This window comes from Triturus cristatus, chromosome 7 (genome assembly GCF_964204655.1).
Source record: "Triturus cristatus chromosome 7, aTriCri1.1, whole genome shotgun sequence".
Classification (NCBI taxonomy): Eukaryota; Metazoa; Chordata; class Amphibia; order Caudata; family Salamandridae; genus Triturus; species Triturus cristatus.
This window is the reverse complement of record NC_140590.1, coordinates 272864898-272887856: the sequence shown is the minus strand read 5'-3', so window position 1 is coordinate 272887856 and position 22959 is coordinate 272864898. Positions and strand designations below refer to the sequence as shown.

At 45.4% G+C, this 22959-nt stretch overlaps 1 protein-coding gene across 2 annotated transcripts in view; it reads left to right on the top strand.

Moving 5' to 3' along the window:
- Positions 1-22959, top strand: part of POLD1 (DNA polymerase delta 1, catalytic subunit) — a 509877-nt gene that overhangs the window by 430283 nt on the left and 56635 nt on the right. For both annotated transcript variants that reach the window (XM_085616214.1, XM_085616215.1), the window contains exon 25: positions 3050-3102. In XM_085616214.1, the coding sequence (XP_085472340.1) occupies positions 3050-3102 (53 nt within the window). The remainder of the gene's footprint in view (positions 1-3049; positions 3103-22959) is intronic.

Here is a 22959-nt window from a genome sequence, read left to right as displayed (position 1 = left end):
TTCTAATGTGAACACGTGGCACTTCCCACCTTTATCAGATCCCTTCTCCTACCATTGCTGTTGTAAATTCCCTTTGGAGTGTTTTGCTTTTCTGACTGCTGCTATTTCACAGCATACAAGATTGTGTCCATTTGAAACTGTTCTGTATTGTTAGCCTTTTTTTTAAACTTTTTTTTTACTTGATTTCCTTTGTACTTGATTTCTTTCGATTTCCTTCTCTTGCTTACCTTCTTTCTTACCTGCTTTTCTTCTTTCGCTTTCCTACTATCTCTTTCCTTTGTTTGCATTATTTTTTTCGCTCTTGCCTTCGAAAGGCTTGGAGCCATTGTCAGACTGATTGGCTTTTTGGGCCTGTTATCCAAGACTTTTTGATTTTACTAAAATTATGGGTACAACATTTTTACTTATAGGGTTTTCAGCCTGACTTTATCCATTAGTATGTGATTGATGTCATTCACATTCTTCTTCCACCTACTCCAGCATGCATTAAGGGGCAATCAATTAGTCCACTTGAACTATTGGCTACACTATAAGTTACAGCATGCCGCCGTTTCACAAGGTATTCATTCACACACATAGTAGTTCATCTTCAGTGCCAAGGAGTATTATGGTAATGTGGGTGTTTGTTTAGACCCAAAAACTTTTTGCTTGGAGCACATTTTTTTGTTTTTATTAAAGATTGATGAGGGCCTTGCATAGTCCCAAACAATAAAGTTTGCAAAAACCATGAGAAAACAAGAATTCCCAGAAGGCTAACTGCCAACATCAAACGTGTTGGTTTTGCCAGTGCTTGTTGTTTTTGTTTAACGCTGCACCTAGCTACTCCATCCTGTACAGTAGCCTCTGAGATAAACTGCAACAAGAAACAAGTATGATTTCCATTAGTTGCAGTGAATGCTACAAGTTCAGCAGTCTCCTTTGGGCATGTCACAGAGGCATGATGGGAGTCCTCATAAGCAATGTTTTTGTGCTAAAAACTGGTGTACTCTTTCACACGACATGGATACGCATTTGCTCAGAAATTAGCTCTGTGTGCTAGATAGCATCAAGGACTTGGAGAAAGTCTACTTTTGGGTCTGGAACAGTCTGTAATGGAAGTTTTTCTAGAGTACTGAGCACAGCCCGCCCAATCTGGTGCAAATAAAACAGGCCTGTTTGGGGATACAGAACTCCTTTTTAAAAAAAGCTCTTGTGTAGTTGGGGTTGTAGGGGATGGTACCTAGAGGTGGCCATGTTAATTTTGTCAGCACAGTCTAGAGTTTACTGTAGTTCTGTTTGTTGCGCATTCTACAGCAAACCATCTTTGCTGTTTCTCATGGTACGTCCAACTAAGCCTCGCAAGGAATTCTGTGTTACCTGGTCAGCCTGTTTGTACTTTTCCATGAGGGTAATATGCACAAGCGCCATAATGTGAAGGGAGAACTGCTTTCATTGGTCAGTTGAAATCTTTCACCGCTAAAGGGAATGGGTCTCATGGGTGATGAAAGTAGTTTTCATTTGTGGTGCTAAATGTAGGGTAAAGGCTCTCACGGGGGCAATTGAAAGGAGTATAAACGTTTTCTCAGGTGAAACCAAAAGGGAGGTTAGAGGTATTTCAGGAGATGAGAGGAAAGCTTATCAAGTGGTGCTGATGATGGATAACTTCTCACAGGAGACACTGAAGGGGAGAAGATAGTTTCTCAAAGATAGCTCTGGCTCTGAGCATATTGAGTTTGCACATCTGGTTCAGGACATAGAGGTTCTCATTGATTACACTGAAGTAGGAGGTTCACACAAGTGAGGTTTGAAGTGCACGATGCTCACGGGTTGCACTGAAGGGAAGGCAATTTTCTTATATAAAAGTAACCGCCAGTCCTGTATTTCTTTACATACTGTAGCTCATAGTATCCCAAGAGAGGAACCAGATAACTAATGCATCCGTTAATTCATATAATTATGTTTTCATTGAATCTCATTCATATCAAGCAATATACATAACATTGATAGTCATTTACCAACCATATGTTCAATTAATAAAAGCACATGCTAATTATCATAGAGAGCTATAATTTGTATGTAGTTTCTGTTAAATTCATTTTGATACAAATTCTATTCAATTTCCTTTTTTTTTGCCTTTTTCCATTAATACATCAACGTTACAAAATACTCACATCAACACCCATGTACCTATCAATCACAATCATTCAGCCTACCCCATTCATACATGTACACTCTCCCATTTCTTTAAAAACTATGGCCACTGACAGTACAGCAACAATAAAGTGCATAATTATAATTCCCCTCTTTCTGTCCATTGATGTGACCTCTACTTTCCTCCATTGTGAGCACACTGAGGGTGTCTGTTGTCTGGTTCCTGTCTAGTTTCTCTATCGTATCCTTCATAGAGTCAAGCATGTGAATCTATGCAGGTTACCAATACAGAAGAATTTTAGTTATAGGTAAGTAAGTGACTTATTTCTTCACAGACGTAGTACTGGCAAAATAACCTGTGAGGTGACTCTTAAGGTGGGAAGAGGCATTTTCAATGATGGCGCGGAAAGAGAGTTGAGTGGTGCTGACAGGTGTTGCTGGTGGTGGGGTAAGTGGTTCTTACCAGTGCTGTTTGAAGGAGAGCGGCTCTAGCAAATGATAATGAAGGGAGAGAAGAGATTCCCATAGATAGCATGAGGGTGAATAGGTTCTTGCAGTAAGTGGAAATTCTCCCAAGTGACGAATGTTGGGAGTAGGGAATTTCTCAATGTGGCAACAGGAGGAACAGGTTTTTTTAGGTAATGTCGGAGGTGACACTTGTGGCACTGATGAGGGGGGAGAGAGGTACTCTGAGGTGGCTAAAGGGAGGGGTTTCCTCAGGTGAAGCTGGAGGTGACAATTTCTTCTATCTTTTACAAATGGGATGGCGAGACTTTCTCACAAGTAGCAATGAAAGAATTAGTACTATCAGGGGTAGCAGAGTGGAGACAACTTTGGGCTGATGCGTTACAGTGGGATAGCGATACATTTGTGCATTGTTGCTCTTGTCTCATTTATGTTTTTTTTAATTAATTTACAGGTGCAGTTTGTGCATACTGCTCAAAACGAGAGTCTGAACTATATCAGAAAGAGGTAAGGAGGCACTATTTTTTTAAAGCTCCAATGTGGCTTACTTACAGTACCTCATGAAATATACAGACCTCTGCCCATTCTCATCAATTCCTGTAATGAGGGTATCATATGATGGGACATGTGCAACCCCTTCTAATGCGGAAACCCCTGCATTGAAGGGGAGAACTTTTCTGGAAGGCATTTGCACACCATAAACACCTGCCATCCTCAACATCTCCTATGATGTGGAGGCCCTCACAGGCAGCACCACCCTAAAACATGTGTGACTGGGAGCCCCAGAGTTGGGAAATCTACACCCCAACCTTATTCTATGTTGTGATGAGACTACAGTGGGATAACCACACCTCTGAGCTTCTTTTTGAATGGATACTCCAAGCAGAAAGTGTGCTAGAGGGTCTTGGGAGGCACTTGCACCGTGGGAGAAACTAACCCCTTGTGAATAGCTCTTAGAATGAGACCCTTAGATGAAGAATGTGAATAAACACCTGCTTGTGTCAATCTGTTATGCTTCTGGGCGTTTCGTAAGGAACTGCATGCTTCTGAGCGAGCTGCTTCAGAGCCCCTTAGACTGTTGTTATCTTATGCATGTTTCTCACTTTGTGTGTAGCACAGTGATTCCCATTTACATGACCTCTTGGGGCTGTTGTGTGTCTCAGTATACAGATAGTTGTCTGTTGGTTGTGGTTTATCCTAGCAGAGGTTCTCTGTAGGGAATAGACCTTGTGGCCAGCCAGTAAAACCATTTGAGGTTGCTAAGGGGGTGCTGGATTTCAGTTAGTGTGCATGTCAATATCTCCTAGTCTATGAAAAAGTATCTTCTGCTTGTCTGTTAAGTTGAACAGTTCATGAACATTCACAGTACAGTACTGGTAATTGTTGATGAGCAATACTGGTAATCGTAGATAAGTAGCAGATAAATCAGTATGTGGCCATGTTGTTTTTGTCTGCTTAGAGATGGCAGCTGCGGGATCAGGTTCTCACCGGAGCACCGAAACTACAGTTCTTGCTGGTCAGACAGTTACAGGGATGGAAATCAGTATCCAGACATGTTGGATGATATATACATTGTTTGTTTATTGGATTTATAAAGCACATAGCTGCCCAAAGGCTTCCCAATGCTGAGATGAGAGGAGCTGCCGACAGAGCCTGAGAGTAATCATCATGGAAACAGCCTAGCTGTAACTTTTTTCCGGAAGCCGAGCTAATCTTTCAACAGCCTCATTTCCCTGGTCTTGGAATTCCATAGCTTCGGGACCAGGAATGAAAAGGATCTACCTACTCCTCTTGATCCGCCGCATCTTTATGCAGCATTTATAAGACAACCTGAAGGGCCTCTTTGGTACATATGGAGAGATGAGTTCCCTGAGAATGATTGTACCCCTGCCATTCATTGCTTTATGTGCCACGCAGAGGGATTTGAATTTAATCCTGGATTTGATGGGCAGCCAACAAAGCTGTTTCAGACGTTTTTACTGATTCCTGACTGGGTATATTTAAGAGTCACCTGGCCGCCACATTCTGCACCACCTGCAGTCATGTTAATAACCTATTTTGGTGTTCCCAGGTACAGGAAGATGTCATAATCAAGACGTTGGACCACGATTCTTCGTGTCAGCTATATATCTATATAGTCCCGTCGACATCAACATATTTGTCGACGGCTCCGTCAACGAAGCCTTCATCATCGACGACACCATCAACGGAGCCTTCATCGTCGACGACTCCCTCGACGACGGCCCTGACGACGGCATCTCAATATACTATGATGCCCGTCCACACTTCACCATCGACGACTGTGCCATCGACGGCTACAGATTCTGATATACAAAGTACATATGTGCACCTCAAAATCACCAAACGTGCACTAACACGGCCCTGACCTCCCCCAGTAGGGTCCAGCTCTTGCCTCCAGCACATCCTATAGAGGAGGAAGACTGACTATGGCAGTATGTTCCGCACAGCGACAAGTCCCTCGCAACTGCACATTAAATACCAAGATAGCTCCAATTACGAAGATCAAGGACAGGAAGATCAGGAGGTTTCTCCTGAGGAATACCATCCGCCTCCACCTCCCATGGTTTGTCTGCCTGCTTCCCTGGTCTCTGACCTACAGTTCCTCATTTCGGACTATAAGCAGCGGTTTCCAATGTCTGCACCATCTCAGCTTCCGGTTGTGCCTCCAACACCACGGCCACGACCTCCTCCATTGAACTTACAGTCTGAGCCTGTCACATCACCACCTCATCGGTCTACAGATGATGAGGAAGAAGACCATGAAGAAGGGGAACTTCAAGATTCCCAATCGGGACGAGTGGGATGATTACATACTTCCCTGTCCAGCTTCTCCCGTTCATACCACAGCTGACTCGCCTCCGGAGGACATTGGAGGCTTTCACAATATCGTGGAGAGCGCGGCGCAGCGCTTTCAAATACCTATGCCCTCGCACCAACAGGATTGCTTCCTCTACGATTTTAAAGAGCCTTTTAAGAAGTCAGTTAGGTCTATCCCTATTATAGACTACATATGGGAACAGGGTGTCAAGGTCATGCAGAACCCTTCCTCGGTGCCTCCAGTATTGCCTCGTCTGGATAAGAAATATAAAGCTCCAGATACTGCTCAGGCTTGCCTGACAGGCCATCCAAAACCGGAGTCAGTCATTACTCAAGCTGCTCAGCAGAAATCAAAAAATCCTTCCGCTTTGCTGACTGCTCCGCCAGACAAAGAGGGTAGGCGGCTGGACAATATTGGCAAGCGCTTCTCGTCCATGTCTGCTTTGACAGTGCGTGCATCCAATTCCTTGGCACCGTTAGGACGTTCTAATCAACAGATGTGGGCAGACATTGCTCCATACCTTGCAACCTTGCCGGAAGAGTCAAAGGAAGAGGCGAAGAAGATCTTACTGGAGGGTGAGAGATCTGCCTCCGAAATTATAGACTGTGCAATGGATATTGCCTCTACCGGATTTCGCCAACTCGCAGGCGCAGCTGTACTACGGCGCCAGGGTTGGTTGAAGGCGACTTCCTTCAGACCGGAAGACAAACCAAAGTCTTGGACAAGCCATACGATGGTCAGCTTCTTTTTGGAACACACATAGATGAATCTTTGCAAGGTATTAAGAAGGATACCGACACGGCTAGGGCTTTGGGTACCCTACAATTCCGGAACCCCTCTTTTTGAGGCTCAAGAGGGAGAGGCCAGCCATCTACTAGAGGGGATTTCCAACACCGAGCTTCCTTTTCTGCCACTCAGCAATATCGGTCACAGTACCAGCAACGTCAATAGCACACCACCTACACTAAATCTTCCTTTCATGGCAAAGGAGGGCAACAGAAAGACGCTGCTCGGCGACAATGACTTCCCACTACCGCCGGTCTCCAACTCCTCTCTGCCCTCCGAAGTTGGAGGAAGAATTTCCCACTTTCTAACAAATTGGAAACAAATAACTACGGACCGTTGGGTCCTGCAATTGGTTCAATTCGGACATTCTCTAGAATTCATCCAAATTCCTCCCTAAACCCCTCCCCGACTAATTCCTCCCTAAACCCCTCCCCGACCTATGCTTAACAAAAATTTCCGTGTTCTACTCCTGGAGGTGGCACTTATGCTCCAGAAGGGAGCTATAGAGGGGGTTCCCCCACGTCAAAAGGGAAAGGGATTTTATTCCCGTTTTTTCCTCATACGCAAAAAGGAGAAAAAATGGAGACCGATATTGGATTTGAGAAATCTAAACAAGTTCCTGAAAAAACTGTTGTTTCGTATGGTAACCATTCAGGAAGTGCTACTGCTTCTCAATGCGGACGACTACATGGTGTCTTTAGACCTTCAGGACGCCTATTTTCATATCCCGATCCACCGCAACCACAAAAAATGTCTGAGATTCACAGTGGCGGGCAGGCATTACCAATTTCGTGTCCTGCCGTTCGGACTCAAATCAGCGCCACGCATTTTTACCAAATGTCTTTCTCCGGTAGCTGCATATCTACGACAACACCACCATCAAGTCTTTCTGTATCTGAACGACTGGCTCGTCAAAGCACCCTCTCTAGAAGGCACGTCCAGGTCTTCCAGCGCCTGTCTGAGGCTTTTCGACTGTTTGGGGCTGACTATCAATCAGGACAAGTCCGTCCTTCAACCTTCCCAGCGCATAAGTTTCCTGGGTGCTACCCTCGACACGATACAAAGGAAGGCGTTTCCGTCTCAGGAGCGCAAAGACAAACTTCATTTCTTGGCGCTTCGCATACGTTCCAAGAAGACTCTTTCTGTGTGCCTCTTCAAATCCTTGCTCGGGATGATGTCCTCCTGCATCCTGCTAGTTCCACACTGTTGCCTTCACATGCAACCTCTTCAAGAAGCGCTTTCAGCTCAATGGGTCCAATGTACGGGGTCCTTCGACGTCATCCAGGTGACCCCTCTGATGAAAACGGCTCTAAGGTGGTGGATTTGCCCTCAGAACCTTTCTCAAGGCTTGCCTTTCTTGCTTCCTGCTTCTCCACATATCATCACCACGGATGCATCTTTGTAGGGCTGGGGAGCTTTCCTCCAAGAACTACAGATAAGCGACAAATGGTCCCTTTCCGAAAGGAAACTCCACATAAATCTTCGGGTGCTCCGAGCAGTATATCTTGCTCTTTTGGAATTCCTACCACGAATCAGGAACTCTCTAGTGATTGTACGAACCGACAATACCATGACAATGCACTATTTGAACAAGCAGGGTGGGACTCGTTCTCTGACACTCTCTCACGAGTCGCAAAAAATCTGGAACTGGTTGCTCCTTCACAACATCTCTCTTTGAGCAGAGTATGTTCCAGGGACCCACAACGTGCTGGCCGACTCTTTGAGCCGGCAGCAGGCAGCATGTCACGAGTGGGAGTTGAATCAGCGGACCCTCAACCGCATATTCTCTGGATGGGGCACCCCTCTTCTGGACCTCTTCGCCACTCAGCAGAACGCCAAATGCCAACACTTTGCAAGCTGGCATCCCCAGAAAGGGTCTCTAGGGAATGCATTTTCGATCGCATGGTGCAACGTCTTTGCATACGCTTTTCCACCAATTCCCCTGATTCCCAGGGTGCTCCGGAAATTGAAAGCGGAACCTTGCAAGCTCATCTTGATAGCTCCAGCTTGGCCACGCCAACATTGGTTTACAGAGCTTCACCTTCTCTCCCTGGAACCGCCGATCAGGTTGAAACCGTTTCCCTCTCTCCTCACTATCAACCACCATCAAGTCCAGCATCCGGATCCGGCATCTCTCAAATTATCAGCCTGGCTCCTGAGTTCAGAGAGTTCCAGGGTCTAGACATCCCTTCGGACTGTAGAGAAGTTCTAGCTCGGGCCCGAGCAGATAGTACCAACAAAACATACTCCTTAAAATGGAAGAGATTTTGTATCTGGTGTGAGTCAAACAAAATACACCCTCTTTCATCCTCTCCGGAGCAAATACTGCCTTACCTTCTTCATCTGGCAAAATCTGGTTTCGCCCATGCCTCCATTAAAGTCCTCTTGGCAGCAATATCACGTTTCAGGAGATCCTCCGCAGGTCCTTCTCTGTGGTCACATTGGCTCATTAAACAATTCCTTAAAGGCCTGTTTAGAACATTCCTTCCGGTAAAAACTTTCCCTCCTGCTTAGCAACTCAACACGGTTCTGGCTCAACTTATGAAACACCCTTTTGAGCCAATACACAGAGCGGATCTCAAGTATCTCTCCTGGAAAACAGCGCTCCTTCTAGCCCTTACCTCGGCAAGGCGAGTGGGGGAACTCCATGCTTTCTCAATCCAAGACCCGTTCCTCCAATTCAAACACGACAGGGTCATACTTCGTACAAACTCGAAGTTTATCTCTAAAGTTCCCTCAGGTTTCCATCTCAATGAGCCTATTGTGTTGCGCTCCTTCTTTCCAAATCCTCAAACAGTGGCAGAAAAAACCCTGCATTCCTTAGATCTCAAACGCTGCCTAAAATTCTACATCGACAGAACGAAACATTTCGCAAATCTAACCAACTCTTTGTGGCGTACAGTCGGCCTATTAAAGGTCTTCCACTCACTAAACAAAGTATCTCACGCTGGATCTCCGACAGCCATTACTTTTTGTCACCAGCAAGCAGGGCAACCCCTGCTCTCCACAGTTCGAGTCCATTCCACGAGGGCAATGTCTACTTCTATGGCACTTTTTGCAGGAGTGCCCATTATAGACATTTGCAGAGCGGTTACATGGAAGACGCCGCATACATTTACCAAGCATTACGGCCTGGATACTGAACTCATGAAAGACGCTGCAGTGGGTCAAACGGTGCTCCGTCATCTATTTCATTAGAGGTGAGCCCTTCCTTTCATCCCACCATCCTTTTCTTTATACGCACATTTCTCTATTGTGTTTTATGCCTCTGCTATGTCATGGCCTTTTGGTACTTTCTATTTTCACATTGCAATATTTTCTGTGAATTTATATATATATATTGTACCTTTCGAAATGTGCTTCTCATTGCTTACTATTCTGATTCAGGCATGTGAATCTATGAAAGATACCCTAATACTGGATAAGGAACGCGTTACTTACCTGTAACTGCGGTTATCCAGTATTGGTATCTTTCAAAGATTCACATGCAACCCACCCACCTCCCCTGGAAGGACTCTCTTAGATCTCTCAGTGATACAACTACTTAGCACGGTGCTTACGAAAGTCTGAGGGAATAGAGCTCCCTCCAGGAAGGTTCTAGAGGGTGGTGATAGCTGATTGGCTATTCTCCAAAGTTTGGTCCTTTTTACAAAAGGACGTGGATATGTTACTAAGGTGAGGCCTTTGGCCTATTGCTCTATATGTCTACTGAGACATTACTTTATTTATATACCAGGGACTCCCATCCTGACGGCGGGGAATGATTCAGGCATGTGAATCTATGAAAGATACCAATACTGGATAACCGCAGTTACACGTAAGTAACACGTTCTATATAAAGCCTCTCCTACAGACCCAATTTACATCAGGGGTCGGATACCTTTAGATTCTCTTGTCATTTCAAATGCAGGCAAAAGGGCAAATTCTCAAACAGGTGAGGCCCCTCCTCCTGACAAGGAGTCAAAACTTATAGATGCATCAGGCAAGAGAATCGCATCTCAAGCTGCCAATGATTGGCGTATTGCCAATGCACAAGCTCTCCTGGCGCGTTATGATAGAGGTCACTATGACGAGCTAGAAAAACTAATGCAACACTTTCCAGACCAATACAAGGCTCATGACCTCATTCAAGAGGGTAAACTCAGTACAAACACTTCCATCGAATGTGCCCTTGATGCAGCTGATTCAGCCTCGCGTGCCATTAACACCAGCGTTTTGCTACGCCAATGCGCTTGGCTTCGAATCTCAGGATTCAAACAAGAAGTACAATCAGTACTACTTTATCAGACATTTGATCAGGAACATCTTTTTAGCCCCACAATCGATTCTTCATTGGAAAAAATGAAAAAAGACACCGAGACTGCTAAATCCATGGGGGCATTACAACTATCCTTTAATAAAAGGCTCCTTTAGTTGCTCCTTTTAAGGGGAGGCTCAAAAACAACTGCATCAGAGAACACCTCCTCTTCTTATATAAGTCTTATATAAGCCCCAATCAATCCCCCTCATCCTGAGGATATTTTCGGGGAGGATACAGAGGGAATAACAATAGAGGAAGAGGCAGAGGTAACTCCACCCGCACTTCCCCTACCACCAAACAGTGACTTCCCCCCACTACCCCCGATCATTCCACTCCTGTCAGGGGACGTCTCTCACAGTTCCTACCTTTCTGGAATTCCATCACAACAGACAAGTGGGTAACACAAATTATCCAATATGGTTATTGCCTGGAACTTACCTCCACTCTAACAAACATTCCTCTTAAACATTGTGCGATGTCCTCGGAACATCTCACCCTCCAAAAACAGGAAGTTCTCTGACTGTTGAAAAAGCATGCAATAGAACCAGTACCCCTAGCTCATGAGGGCACAGAGGTTTACTCACTCTATTTTCTAATCCCAAAAAAGGACTGCTCTCTCAGACCAATACCGTACCTCAGACAGCTAAATCTCTACATTCAATCCAATAATTTCCACACTGTCACCCTCCAACAGGTGCTCCCATTGATTCAGCAAGGCGACTTTCTTTCCACTTTGGATCTAAAGGACGTCTACTTCCACATTCCTATTCATCCCGCTCACAGGAAATATCTCAGGTTCGTGGTGGACAGTCAACACTACCAGTTCAAATTCCTCCCGTGTGGGGTCACCACAGCACCCAGAGTTTTCACCAAGTGTCTTACTTAAGAAGACAACGCATTCACGTGTTTTCCTATCTGGACGATTGCCCCATAAAAGCCAAATCACAACAAAGCTGTGTTCAACACACCCACAAAACAATTCAGTTGCTTCACCAATTGGGATTCCCAGTAAACCTCACCAAATCCCACCTCCAACCATCCAACACACAAGTATATCTAGGAGCTACAATAGACACTTGCAAAGCTCTAGCATACCCCAACCCAGTCAGGATACGCAACATACAAGCTCTAATATCACAATTTCAACCTCAACACTCATTACCAGCTTAAGTGTTCATGCAATTAATTGGAATGATGGCCTCTTGCATTCTAATAGTCCCTTATGCAAGACTCCAAATGCGTCCTCTACAGGAATGCTTGGCAGGTCAGTGGAACCAGGCTCAAGGCCAGTTGACAGATCTGGTGTTGGTAGACAGCTGCACCCATCACTGTCTGCAGTAGTGGAACACACAAAACCTTTCCAAAGGGCGGCCATTCCTCGACCCGGTTCCACAGATAGTGCTAACAGCAGACGCATCGCTCACCGGCTGGGGAGCACATCTACAAAATCATACCATTCAGGGCCTGTGGACTCCACAACAAAAACAGTTCCACATAAACCACCTGGAACTTCTGGCAATTTTTCTGGCATTCAAATCCTTTCAAGTACATCTACTACACAAAGCTATGTGTGCTATGTAAAGCGCGCTGATACCGGATTGAAGTTCGCGCTATATAAAACTCTGCAAAAAAAGAACAAAAAAGCTGTCCTAGTCCATACAGACAACATGACTGCAATGTACTATATACAAAAGCAAGGAGGTACACACTCCCTACAGCTCTCGCGTCTAGCCCAAAGCTTATGGAAATAGGCCATTCCTCAAAAGATATATCTCCTTGCGGAACACCTTTTAGGAATAGACCATCACATTGCAGATCTGCTCAGTCATCAGCGACAACAGATCCATGAATGGGAGTTACATCCTCAGGTTCTCCTTCCATTCTTTCAAATGTAGGACTACCCAGAAATTGATCGGTTCGCCACACACCAGAACTCAAAATGCCCAAACTTCGCGTCCAGGTATCCACACCCATTGTCCAAATGCAATGCGCTATGGATGAACTGGTCCAGAACATTTGCTTACGCTTTTCCGCCTCTCCCGCTCATTCCATTAGTGCTTCGGAAACTCTAAAAGCGTTCACTCAAAATATCCTGGTTGCTCCCACATGGGCTGGACAACCATGGTTCACAACCCTGTTAGAGCTATCTGTAGTTCCTCATCAAAAACTACACCTCTCACCCAAGCTTCTCACTTAGAACCATGGAAAGATAAGACATCCAGATCCCAATCAACTCAATCTTGCGATCTGGCACCTGAAATCTTAGAGTTAGGCTACCTTAATCTCCCGCCAGACTGTATGAATGTCATTAAAGAGGCTAGACCTCCTACCACAAGAGCATGCTGCGCAGCTAAGTGGAAACGATTTGTAGTTTAATGTACAATCAATCAAATCAATCCACTAGATGCTTCTATTCAAAACATAATTTGCTATCTCTTACACCTACAACGCTGTAACTTGGCATACACATCTATACGATTGCATCTCGCTGCAATAGTTGCTTATCTACAAAACAGACAACACTTGTCTTTGTTTAGAGTGCCCACTATCAAAGCATTCATGGAAGGACTCAAAAGAATCTTTCCCCCTAGAGTTCCACCCTCTCCAGTTTGGAACCTTAATATTGTCCTTACGAGACTCATGGGTCCATCTTTTGAACCTATGCACAAATGTGAACTACAGTCCCTCACTTGGAAGGTAGCCTTCCTTATAGCCATCACATCTCTTAGAAGAGTTGGTGAGCTCCAGGCACTAACCATACAAGAACCATTTTTGCAAATTCATCACAACACAGTGGTTCTTAGGACTAATCCAAAATGTTTACCTAAAGTTGTTTCTGCCTTTCACCTCAATCAGTCTGTTGAACTACCAGTGTCTTTCCCTCAACCAGACTCAGTGGCAGAACGTGCTCTTCACACACTAGATGTCAAAAGAGCAATACTTTATTACATTGAACGAAGAAAATCGTTGTGGAAAACCAAACAACTCTTTGTTGCTTTTTCACCATTGTATAAGGGCAATCCCATTTCAAAAACTGGTATTGTACGATGGATAGTTGAATGCATCCAACTATGCTACATCAAAGCTAGACGCACTTTAACTATTCCCCCTAGAGCGCATTCCACACGCAAGCTATGGGCTTCTATGGCATTCTTAGGGAATATACCCTTAGATGACATCTGCAAAGCTGTAACTTGGTCTACACCTCGTACATTCACAAACCACTACTGTGTAGATGTGCATGCAAAACAACAAGCTAGTGTGGACCAGGCTGTCTTAAGAACATTTTTTCAAACTACTGCACCAGATACAGGTCAGCCAACGCTGGGACGATAACTGCTGTATAGTCTATGCTTACGCATATGATCTACAGCTCAGTACAGTGCAGTACAGTATAGTACAGTGTTTTGTGACATTACGCTTAGCCTCAGCCGCAGGAGTCAGTTGTAACGGGGCCACTACCTGTTCCATGGGTACTTGCTGCTGCCTACTCAGGGACATTTGCTGATACTAATATTTTCTTCGTTGCTGCTAGTTCACTGACCGGATTTCGGTCTTTTACTGTGTTTATTGTGTCTCTTACTGTGTTTACTGTGTTTTTATCTGCACTCTGAACCGCATACCCTCATTTAAAATCAGAATTCACTCACCTGCCGCTTGAGCAGGATCTTTCTCTCTCTCTCTTCCTAGTCACGAGCGCCATCTTGGATCGGTCTAGATCCTAAACTTTGAGCGCCATCTTGGATCGGTCTAGATCCTAAACTTTGAGCGCCATCTTGCAACGTGCATTTACGCTCTCAGACGGGGAGACTATAAAACACAGAGTCATGCAAGCGCGCAGCTGTTTGTGACATTACGCTTAGCCTCAGCCGCAGGAGTCAGTTGTAACGGGGCCACTACCTGTTCCATGGGTACTTGCTGCTGCCTACTTAGGGACATTTGCTGATACTAATATTTTCTTCGTTGCTGCTAGTTCACTGACCGGATTTCGGTCTTTTACTGTGTTTATTGTGTCTTTTACTGTGTTTACTGTGTTTTTATCTGCACTCTGAACCGCATACCCCCATTTAAAATCAGAATTCACTCACCTGCCGCTTGAGCAGGATCTTTCTCTCTCTCTCTCTTCCTAGTCACGAGCGCCATCTTGGATCGGTCTAGATCCTAAACTTTGAGCACCATCTTGGATCGGTCTAGATCCTAAACTTTGAGCGCCATCTTGCAACATGCATTTACGCTCTCAGACGGGGAGACTATAAAACACAGTCATGCAAGCGCGCAGCTGTTTGTGACATTACGCTTAGCCTCAGCCGCAGGAGTCAGTTGTAACGGGGCCACTACCTGTTCCATGGGTACTTGCTGCTGCCTACTCAGGGACATTTGCTGATACTAATATTTTCTTCGTTGCTGCTAGTTCACTGACCGGATTTCGGTCTTTTACTGTGTTTATTGTGTCTTTTAGTGTGTTTACTGTGTTTTTATCTGCACTCTGAACCGCATACCCCCATTTAAAATCAGAATTCACTCACCTGCCGCTTGAGCAGGATCTTTCTCTCTCTTCCTAGTCACGAGCGCCATCTTGGATCGGTCTAGATCCTAAACTTTGAGCGCCATCTTGGATCGGTCTAGATCCTAAACTTTGAGCGCCATCTTGCAACGTGCATTTACGCTCTCAGACGGGGAGACTATAAAACACAGAGTCATGCAAGCGCGCGCGCGCAGCGGGTGCGCCACAGGCAAGCCCGTCTGCGCCCGGACTCGGCCCAGGGCCATAACTTCTGGCCCTCCACTATGCAATTCCTCCCTGCAACTAAGACAGTTGAACCCTGGCCATTCCGACCGACATTGCATTACTCGGCCTCCATCCACTGCAGTGGGCGTTACCCCCACCCCTTGCCCTGGGTGTCAATACCAACTTCCGCAACCTCGTCTTCCTGGCTCCTCAGCCTTAGACCCCCCTAGCAATATACCTTTTCATGAATTGCATATCACTCAGCCCCATGGTTATCGAGCAGCGCTCATTAATACGCGCTCCCTTCCCTGTCACAGCTTACAGATCAGCGAGTTTATTCTCGCCCATGATCTTGACTTCCTTTTTGCCACTGAAACCTGGGGAGATGCTGGTTCAGGACCGGACTTTTGTCTGGCAACCCCTGAGGGCTATAGTGTCGCTAGGCATGATAGACATATAGGAAGATGTGGCGGACTTGCTATCATTTACAAGAATCTCTATCGCCTACACTCGATCCCATACAGTCCATTAACTGTGAAGCAGCCACCTTTGCTATTAATATTAATCACATACAAGCCCTCAAGGGAATTTTGCTATACCGACCTCCTGGGCCCCGAAATTCTTTCCTTGCCACACTCTCTGATTATATTGATCTTATCATAAGTTCGCCGGAATACATGATCTTAGGAGATTTTAACTTCCCTCTGGAAGAACAGGGCAACCACGAAACCACTCAACTCACTGATGATCTCCTAACCTTAGGACTTCAACAATTGGTGAAGGGAACTACACACCAGGCGGGGCACATACTAGATGGTCTGTTTACCAATAACTCAGACATCTTTGTACAGGATATTCTTCCTCTCACCTGGTCAGATCACAGGGCCATTATCTTTGGGATCCATACACGGCACGCTAACCCTCCCCATTCCAGGCCACGAACTAGGTTAGGGACCCGTGCTTGGAAAAATGTGGATATCCATCAGATGGCAGATATCCTGACACTATCCTTTCCTATGGGGATAGCCAATCCTGTCTTCTCAGCCTCCGACTTCCAAGACTGGATTCGGAATGCTGCTGATCAGGTGGCGCCGGAGAAGTTTACGCGACCTAACAGATTATCCCCTTCGGCGGTTTGGTATACCGAAGAGCTTAGGCTCCACCGAAAACATTGCAGGAACTTAAAAAGGCGCTGGAGGAAATGTTACTGCCCCATAGCCAAGCATTCCTACAAAGACGCCCTGACAATATACAAAAAGGCTATCATTGCCCGAAAAAGTGCATTTTTCTCGGCTCAAATCGAGAATGCCAGCAACTCTGCTAGAGAGCTGTTTTCAGTGGTCACCACTCTGTCCACCCCCTCTACGGGACCTGGGGTCGAACCCTCTCAGTCTCTCTGTAATGCTCTGTCCAGCTTTTTCACCACTAAGGTAGCAGATATATACTCATCCTTTGCAGGGAACGCAGAGACAAGATCCAGAGTCTGCAGTGGTGTAGAACCCGCCACCGATCATGATCCCTTCTCTTCCTTTGCTCCCATTACGCAAGATCAAATCAGCAGACTTATCTTTACTACCAAGTCTGGCTCCCCCTTAGACCCCTGCCCTCCTTCAGTGATGGCTAACCTTAGCGAGGTGATCTCTTATCCACTTATGAAAATCTGTGACACCGCATTTCAAACTGGTCACTATCCATATCTTTGGAAGAAGGCCGTGATCAAACCTCTCCTGAAGAAACCCTCCCTGGACCCCACAGCTCTGGCCAGCTATAGACCAATAGCGTGTCTCCCCTTTCCTGCCAAAATATGCGAATCTCTGATGAATAAACAACTCTCAGAGTTCATTGATACTCACCAACTTTTCGACGAAACACAGTTTGGCTTTAGGAAAGGTCATGGAACTGAGACCGCTTTAATAAAAGCTTCAGATGAGATTAGAGCCATTATGGACCAGGGAGGTGCGGCTGTCCTGATTCTGCTGGATTTGTCCGCAGCCTTTGACACGGTCGACCATGATATTCTGGTCGACCGTGTCACAGCCCTGGGGATAAACGGTATGGCTAGAAATCTCATTTCATCTTTTCTTGCCTACCGTACCCAGACAGTGAAGTTGGGTAACTTCTATTCTCCTGTCTCTGCACTCCCCTGTGGAGTCCCACAGGGCTCCTCGCTAAGTCCAACGCTATTTAATATCTATGTAGCAGACTTAGCGAGGGTAATAAAGGCCCATGGGCTGCGACTTACATCCTACGCAGATGACACCCAACTGGTTCTGGCAATACACAAGGACGGCCCAGCGGTGGCAGCTAGTTTCCAAAGCGCCATGCTTGCTGTCAGTACCTGGATGTCCTCCAACTGTCTGAGGCTTAACTCGGACAAAACTGAGGTCATGACCTTTGGTAATCTCTCCCCGGTTTGGTCTTCTGCCTGGTGGCCTGACCAGCTGGGCCCTCCTCCTGTCCCAGTTGATAAGGCCAGAAACCTGGGAGTCATTTTTGACAGCAAGCTGTCACTCAACCTTCATGTCAACAAGGTTGTGTCATCTGCGTTCTTTATTTTAAAAAAAATTAGGAAAATACTGCCTTACCTTCCCACCTCAGCTGGGAAGACCCTGGTCTCTACCCTAGTGTTTTCTAAAATCGATTATGGGAACGCCCTCTTCCTTAATACTCAGAAACTCGTTCTATCTAAGTTGCAGTCCATACAAAATGCTGCTGCAAGAATTCTTCTTGACATCCCCCGCCGCCAGCCAACTACTCCAGCCATTCGTCACCTGCATTGGCTAAGAGTAGAGGGCCGCATTAAATTCAAGGCCCTCTGCATTGCCTATAAGGCAGTGCATGGCGTCGGTCCAAAGTTTCTGATTGAAGCATTCCAGTTGTATAGCCCCAAGAGACAGCTGAGATCCGCCAACTCCTGCCTGCTTCCGTTACCTCGCACCAGAACGGCAACCTGGGGAGACAGGCGCTTCCTGGTTGCCACACCTAAACTCTGGAACCTTTTGCCACTCACCATAAAAACTGCCCCCAATTTGATAAGCTTTCGTAGGCTCTTAAAGACATGGCTGTTCAATCAGTAATCCTGCGGCTTGGTCTCTCGTTTGTCACATGCGCCGAGACACCTTCGGGTATTTGTTTGCGCAATAAAAATCGCGAAATAAATAAATAAATAAATATGCCTCGAACGGAAAATGCTACTTACCCAGTATGCATCTGTACTTGGCATGTAAAGCTGTAGATTCATATGCACCCACCCACCTCCCTGGGTACCTTTATCTGCTGCAGTATTATCTTACTTAGATACAACACACATGGACATCCTTTTCTATTCTTAGTAACTCCATCACCCTTTATGGCAAAAACAATCTGGGGATGGCGTTGATGCCCATGCGCACTATCATTGTAAGGAGGAATCGCCTACCTCGTGACTAGGAAGACTTCTTAGGAAAAACAAAGTGCAAACATCCAAACCCAACACCAGATGGGGATCTATTCTAATGCATATGAATCTACAGCTCTACATGCCAAGAACAGATGCATACTGGGTAAGTAGCTGTGTGTGTGTTTGTGTGTGTGTGTGTACGTACGTGTGTACATGCGTGTGTGTGTGTGTGTGTGTGTGTGTATGTACGCTTCGACTTCCAAAAGAAAGATGAGCACTCATGGGGTTTCAGGATTCATGAATTTTATTCTAAGAGCAGACTCGTTTCGGCGGTTGCCTTTTTCAATGCTCGTACAGATACAAGACGTGTTTCCTGAAGACTCTCTTTTATGTGGTGTTCAATCACCGTGTCAGTTCCGGTCTAGAGAGTGAAAAGGGGGGGGGGGGGGGGGGGGTTAGTGATTCACTGTGCAATTCCGGGCGCCATCTTGCATGTATTATCAACGTTTTTTAATGCGCCTCTGCCCTGAATGGACTATATCCTCCTTCAATCTATAGCTCCACACATTAGTTCATATTTTCAGTCTCCTTTGCCCCCTGCCCAAACTGCAAGGCAGCTTCTCATCAGCAAATAGCTATCCGCAGGGATTGGTCCAATTACCTTTCCCAGAGATTTGAATAATCTCCGAATTTCATCGACTGGGACCTACGTGCCTCCATGCACTCTCGCGGCAGTGTCTTTATACAAATCCGCTCCAAGCTCCACCAAGCACTTTGTAGAACTCTTCCTGGGCGGGTGCTACCACATGAGAGGGTGGAACTCTCAAAATATGTACGCTTCGACTTCCAAAAGACAGATGAGCATTCGCAGGGTTTCAGGATTCATGAATTTTATTCCAAGAGCAGACTCGTTTCGGCGGTTGCCTTTTTCAGTGCTCGTACAGATACAAGATGTGTTTCCTGCAGACTCTCTTTTATGTGGTGTTCAATCACCGTGTCAGTTCCGGTCTAGAGAGAGGAGAGGGTGTTAGTGAATCACTGTGCTATTCCGGGCCCCATCTTGTGTGTATTATCAAGGTTTTTTAATGACCGTGTGTGTGTGTGTGTGTGTGTGTGTGTGTGTGTGTGTGTATACATACATACATATGTATATGTGTATATATATATATACACACACACACTCACACTCACACTCACACACACACACACACACCTAGATAGATGAGGTTGGCAGCTGCAGTTTCCTTGATCACTGCAGAGTAAGGGAGGCCTGGTGATAGCTTCCTCCCCTCAGGAACCTGGAAAAACTGCAGACATACTGTCCTATGATCAAACCGCTAGATTACACCACCCTTCAGTGGTAGGGGGCCAGTATGACATTTAGCAAATGTCCAGACCTCTGGCCCGACCAGAAGACTTCTATTTATCCTTTGGAGTATAACAAACCTTTGGGTAGAAATATTGTTTGTGCTCCATTTACTGCACAGTGGACTTTTAAGAGGGTCCCGAATTACAGGCACATACTCGAAACCCATCTACTCTCCCTGAGACAATGCAGGGTTTGGTTGTCTCGCACTGGAGTAGGCAAACCCTGCATTTGATGATTGCTGTGGTGACCATAGCTATTCTACAGGTGACAGCTGTATAATTAGCTGTATCATTAAGGACCCTTAATGCAAACTCCACATTCAACTCTTCCTTCCCACATTTTTTAGATCAGACCCTACCCAGGCCATATAAACTTGCATCAATTGTGATCAGACACTCTTTGCTCATACAGAAATGTTTCAACGTAGGCACTCCCACAATGTCCATTTTGATTTGTTGAAACGTTTATTGTTGCCTATCCAACCCAAAAATAAATTGTGTTTTTCCTTGTCAAATCTCGCAAAGGTTCCATTTTGGTTGCAAACTTACTATAGTATTCACACAACCCAGAAAATGAAAGGATTTTTTCCTCGAGTGATGCTGGGGTCTTGATAATTGCATCCACCAGCGACATCTTAGGCACCACCTCCTTCCAAACAACATATGACCTAAATACTCCTTGCATTTACTTTTCTTTAGGGTTAGCCCTCTTACACACCTCACCAATGTTCCAATGTTCCAAATATTCTTGTCGATTCTTCGAGAATATGAGGATATCATCCTGAAAGCAGTTCACAGAATTATCAATATTCTTAAAAATTTGGAATAATGCCCTTTGGAACACAGACTCCGCAGAGGCCAACCCAAAAGGTGTTCTTTTGAATTGGTTCATCTCTGCGGCATGAGTAAAGCAGTCAAATGTTTAACTTCGGTTAACTCAATCTGGTGCTAGGCAGATCTTACATCTATTGTGAAAAATATCCCAATCGCCTCTAACAGCATACAACGTCATTAATGTTAGGCAAAAGGATGACAATCCATAATAATAATAGCATTGAATGCCCTTCGGTCTACGCACAATCTTAACATTTGATCTGCCTTGCGTGTCAAAACTATAGGAGTAACTTACTCAGGATTTGATTTCTTCGATAATACCTTCATCTACCATTTCATTCTTCATCTCCTTCAATTCTTGTCTGACAATAATCGGTACACCCCTCAACTTCTACTTCACATGTATAGCACCTTTTAGCATTTTAATATTATGTTTGTAACCAGTCAATTTACCTAGTTTGCCACTATCCACCTTTGGAAATTGATCAGTTACACCATACTCATTCCAGTGATCTGTAATAGGTACCACAGGTTCCATACTCCTGGGGTTCAAAAGTATTCTCAACATACATTTTATTTCTCCATCCTAACGCTCTGTTCACAGCCACATACAATTTATTTTGAGTTAGCCTCCCCTTGCACTTCAGTACCACAATCTAATAACCAAAAATAACAAAGATGGACCCATCGAAACTTTCTGCTATGATGTCCGATTCCTATAGTTTATCCAGGTCCAAAATATTACAGAATTTTTCCAAACAGTACTCCTTGGTGATTATAGTCCATGGAGAACTAGAATCAATCACAAGTTACAACTCAAAACCCCAAATTTTGACAACAGGTTTAGGTGGGCATTTAACTTCCTGGACAGTATCACAAATACTAAAATACCTGATGAGGAGACGATGCTCTTATTGGTTCCAATTGTTTTACCACAGTCTCGTTATTAACTCCATGCCTTCACCAACACAAGGTACTTCCCTATCAGAGGTGCAGAAGTTTTCTTAAGATCGTTACACACCCTAGAAAAATGGCCAATGTGACTGCATTTTTTGCTGGTACAAGTGTTCATGGACAATACCACCGCCATGTGGTACTGTAACAACGGGGTGGGGTTGTGGACCCTCTGTCAAGAGGCCCTGCGTCTCTGCAACATCAGGGCATATCCCTTGAGGTTATACACCTGGTGAGCTCTCGGAACACGGGAACATAAAACTCAGCCTTCGATGCCAAATGGATCATGAATAGCGTCTCCACTCAGAGGTGGCGCAAGGTCTCTTTCAACAGTGCGGAGAACCATGGTTAGATCTGTGCGCCTCTGTTGAGAATGTGCAATGTCGGCAGTTTTGCACACTGAAGATTCCAAGACGACTCTCGTTCGGAGACTCTTCATCGCGAGTGGAGCTTAGCCCTCCTGTATGCCTTTCTGCCCATACCACTCCTGCACAGAGTTCTCAACAAGAACCAAAACTGGCCCAAGTCATCCTTTTGGCTCCAAACTGGGCACGGAGAGTCTGGTATCCTGAGCTGCTGAACATGGCCATCGATCCTTCAATCAGGCTGCCCCTTCGGTAGGATCTTCTGTTGCAGCAGCAGGGGAGGGTTCTCCACCAGAACCTGCGTACCCCTTCGCCTTCATGCATGAAGATTGAGCACCACAGTTAAGTCTTCAACCTTCCTCCAAATGTCTGGGATGTTATCCTGGCAGCCAGGCACCCCTCCCCCAAATGGTATATGCCTGCCTCTAGGACACATTCGTGGCATAGTGTGCATCTAGGAACATCAACGCTCAATTTGCAACCTTCTCCCAGGCTTTACTTTTTGTACTCGCTTTGGCCCAGGAGGGCTCTGTTCTGGGCACAGTTAACAACTGCTTTTCAGCCATTTGAGCATTTTTTCAGCTTCTAGACCAACCTTGTGTTCAAGTCACCTTCGTGACTAGATTCCTTAAATGTCTCCTGCACATTTCCTCTCAGGCCATTATTCATGCCCCAGTGGGAGTTCAATTTAGTTCTGACCTTTCTGATGTGCATGCCTTGCATAACTGTCCACTGCGGTTACTGACAGCTTTCCTTGTTGCCATACCTTAGGCCAGAAGGGTAAGCGAATGGCAGGTACTGTGTGTGCAC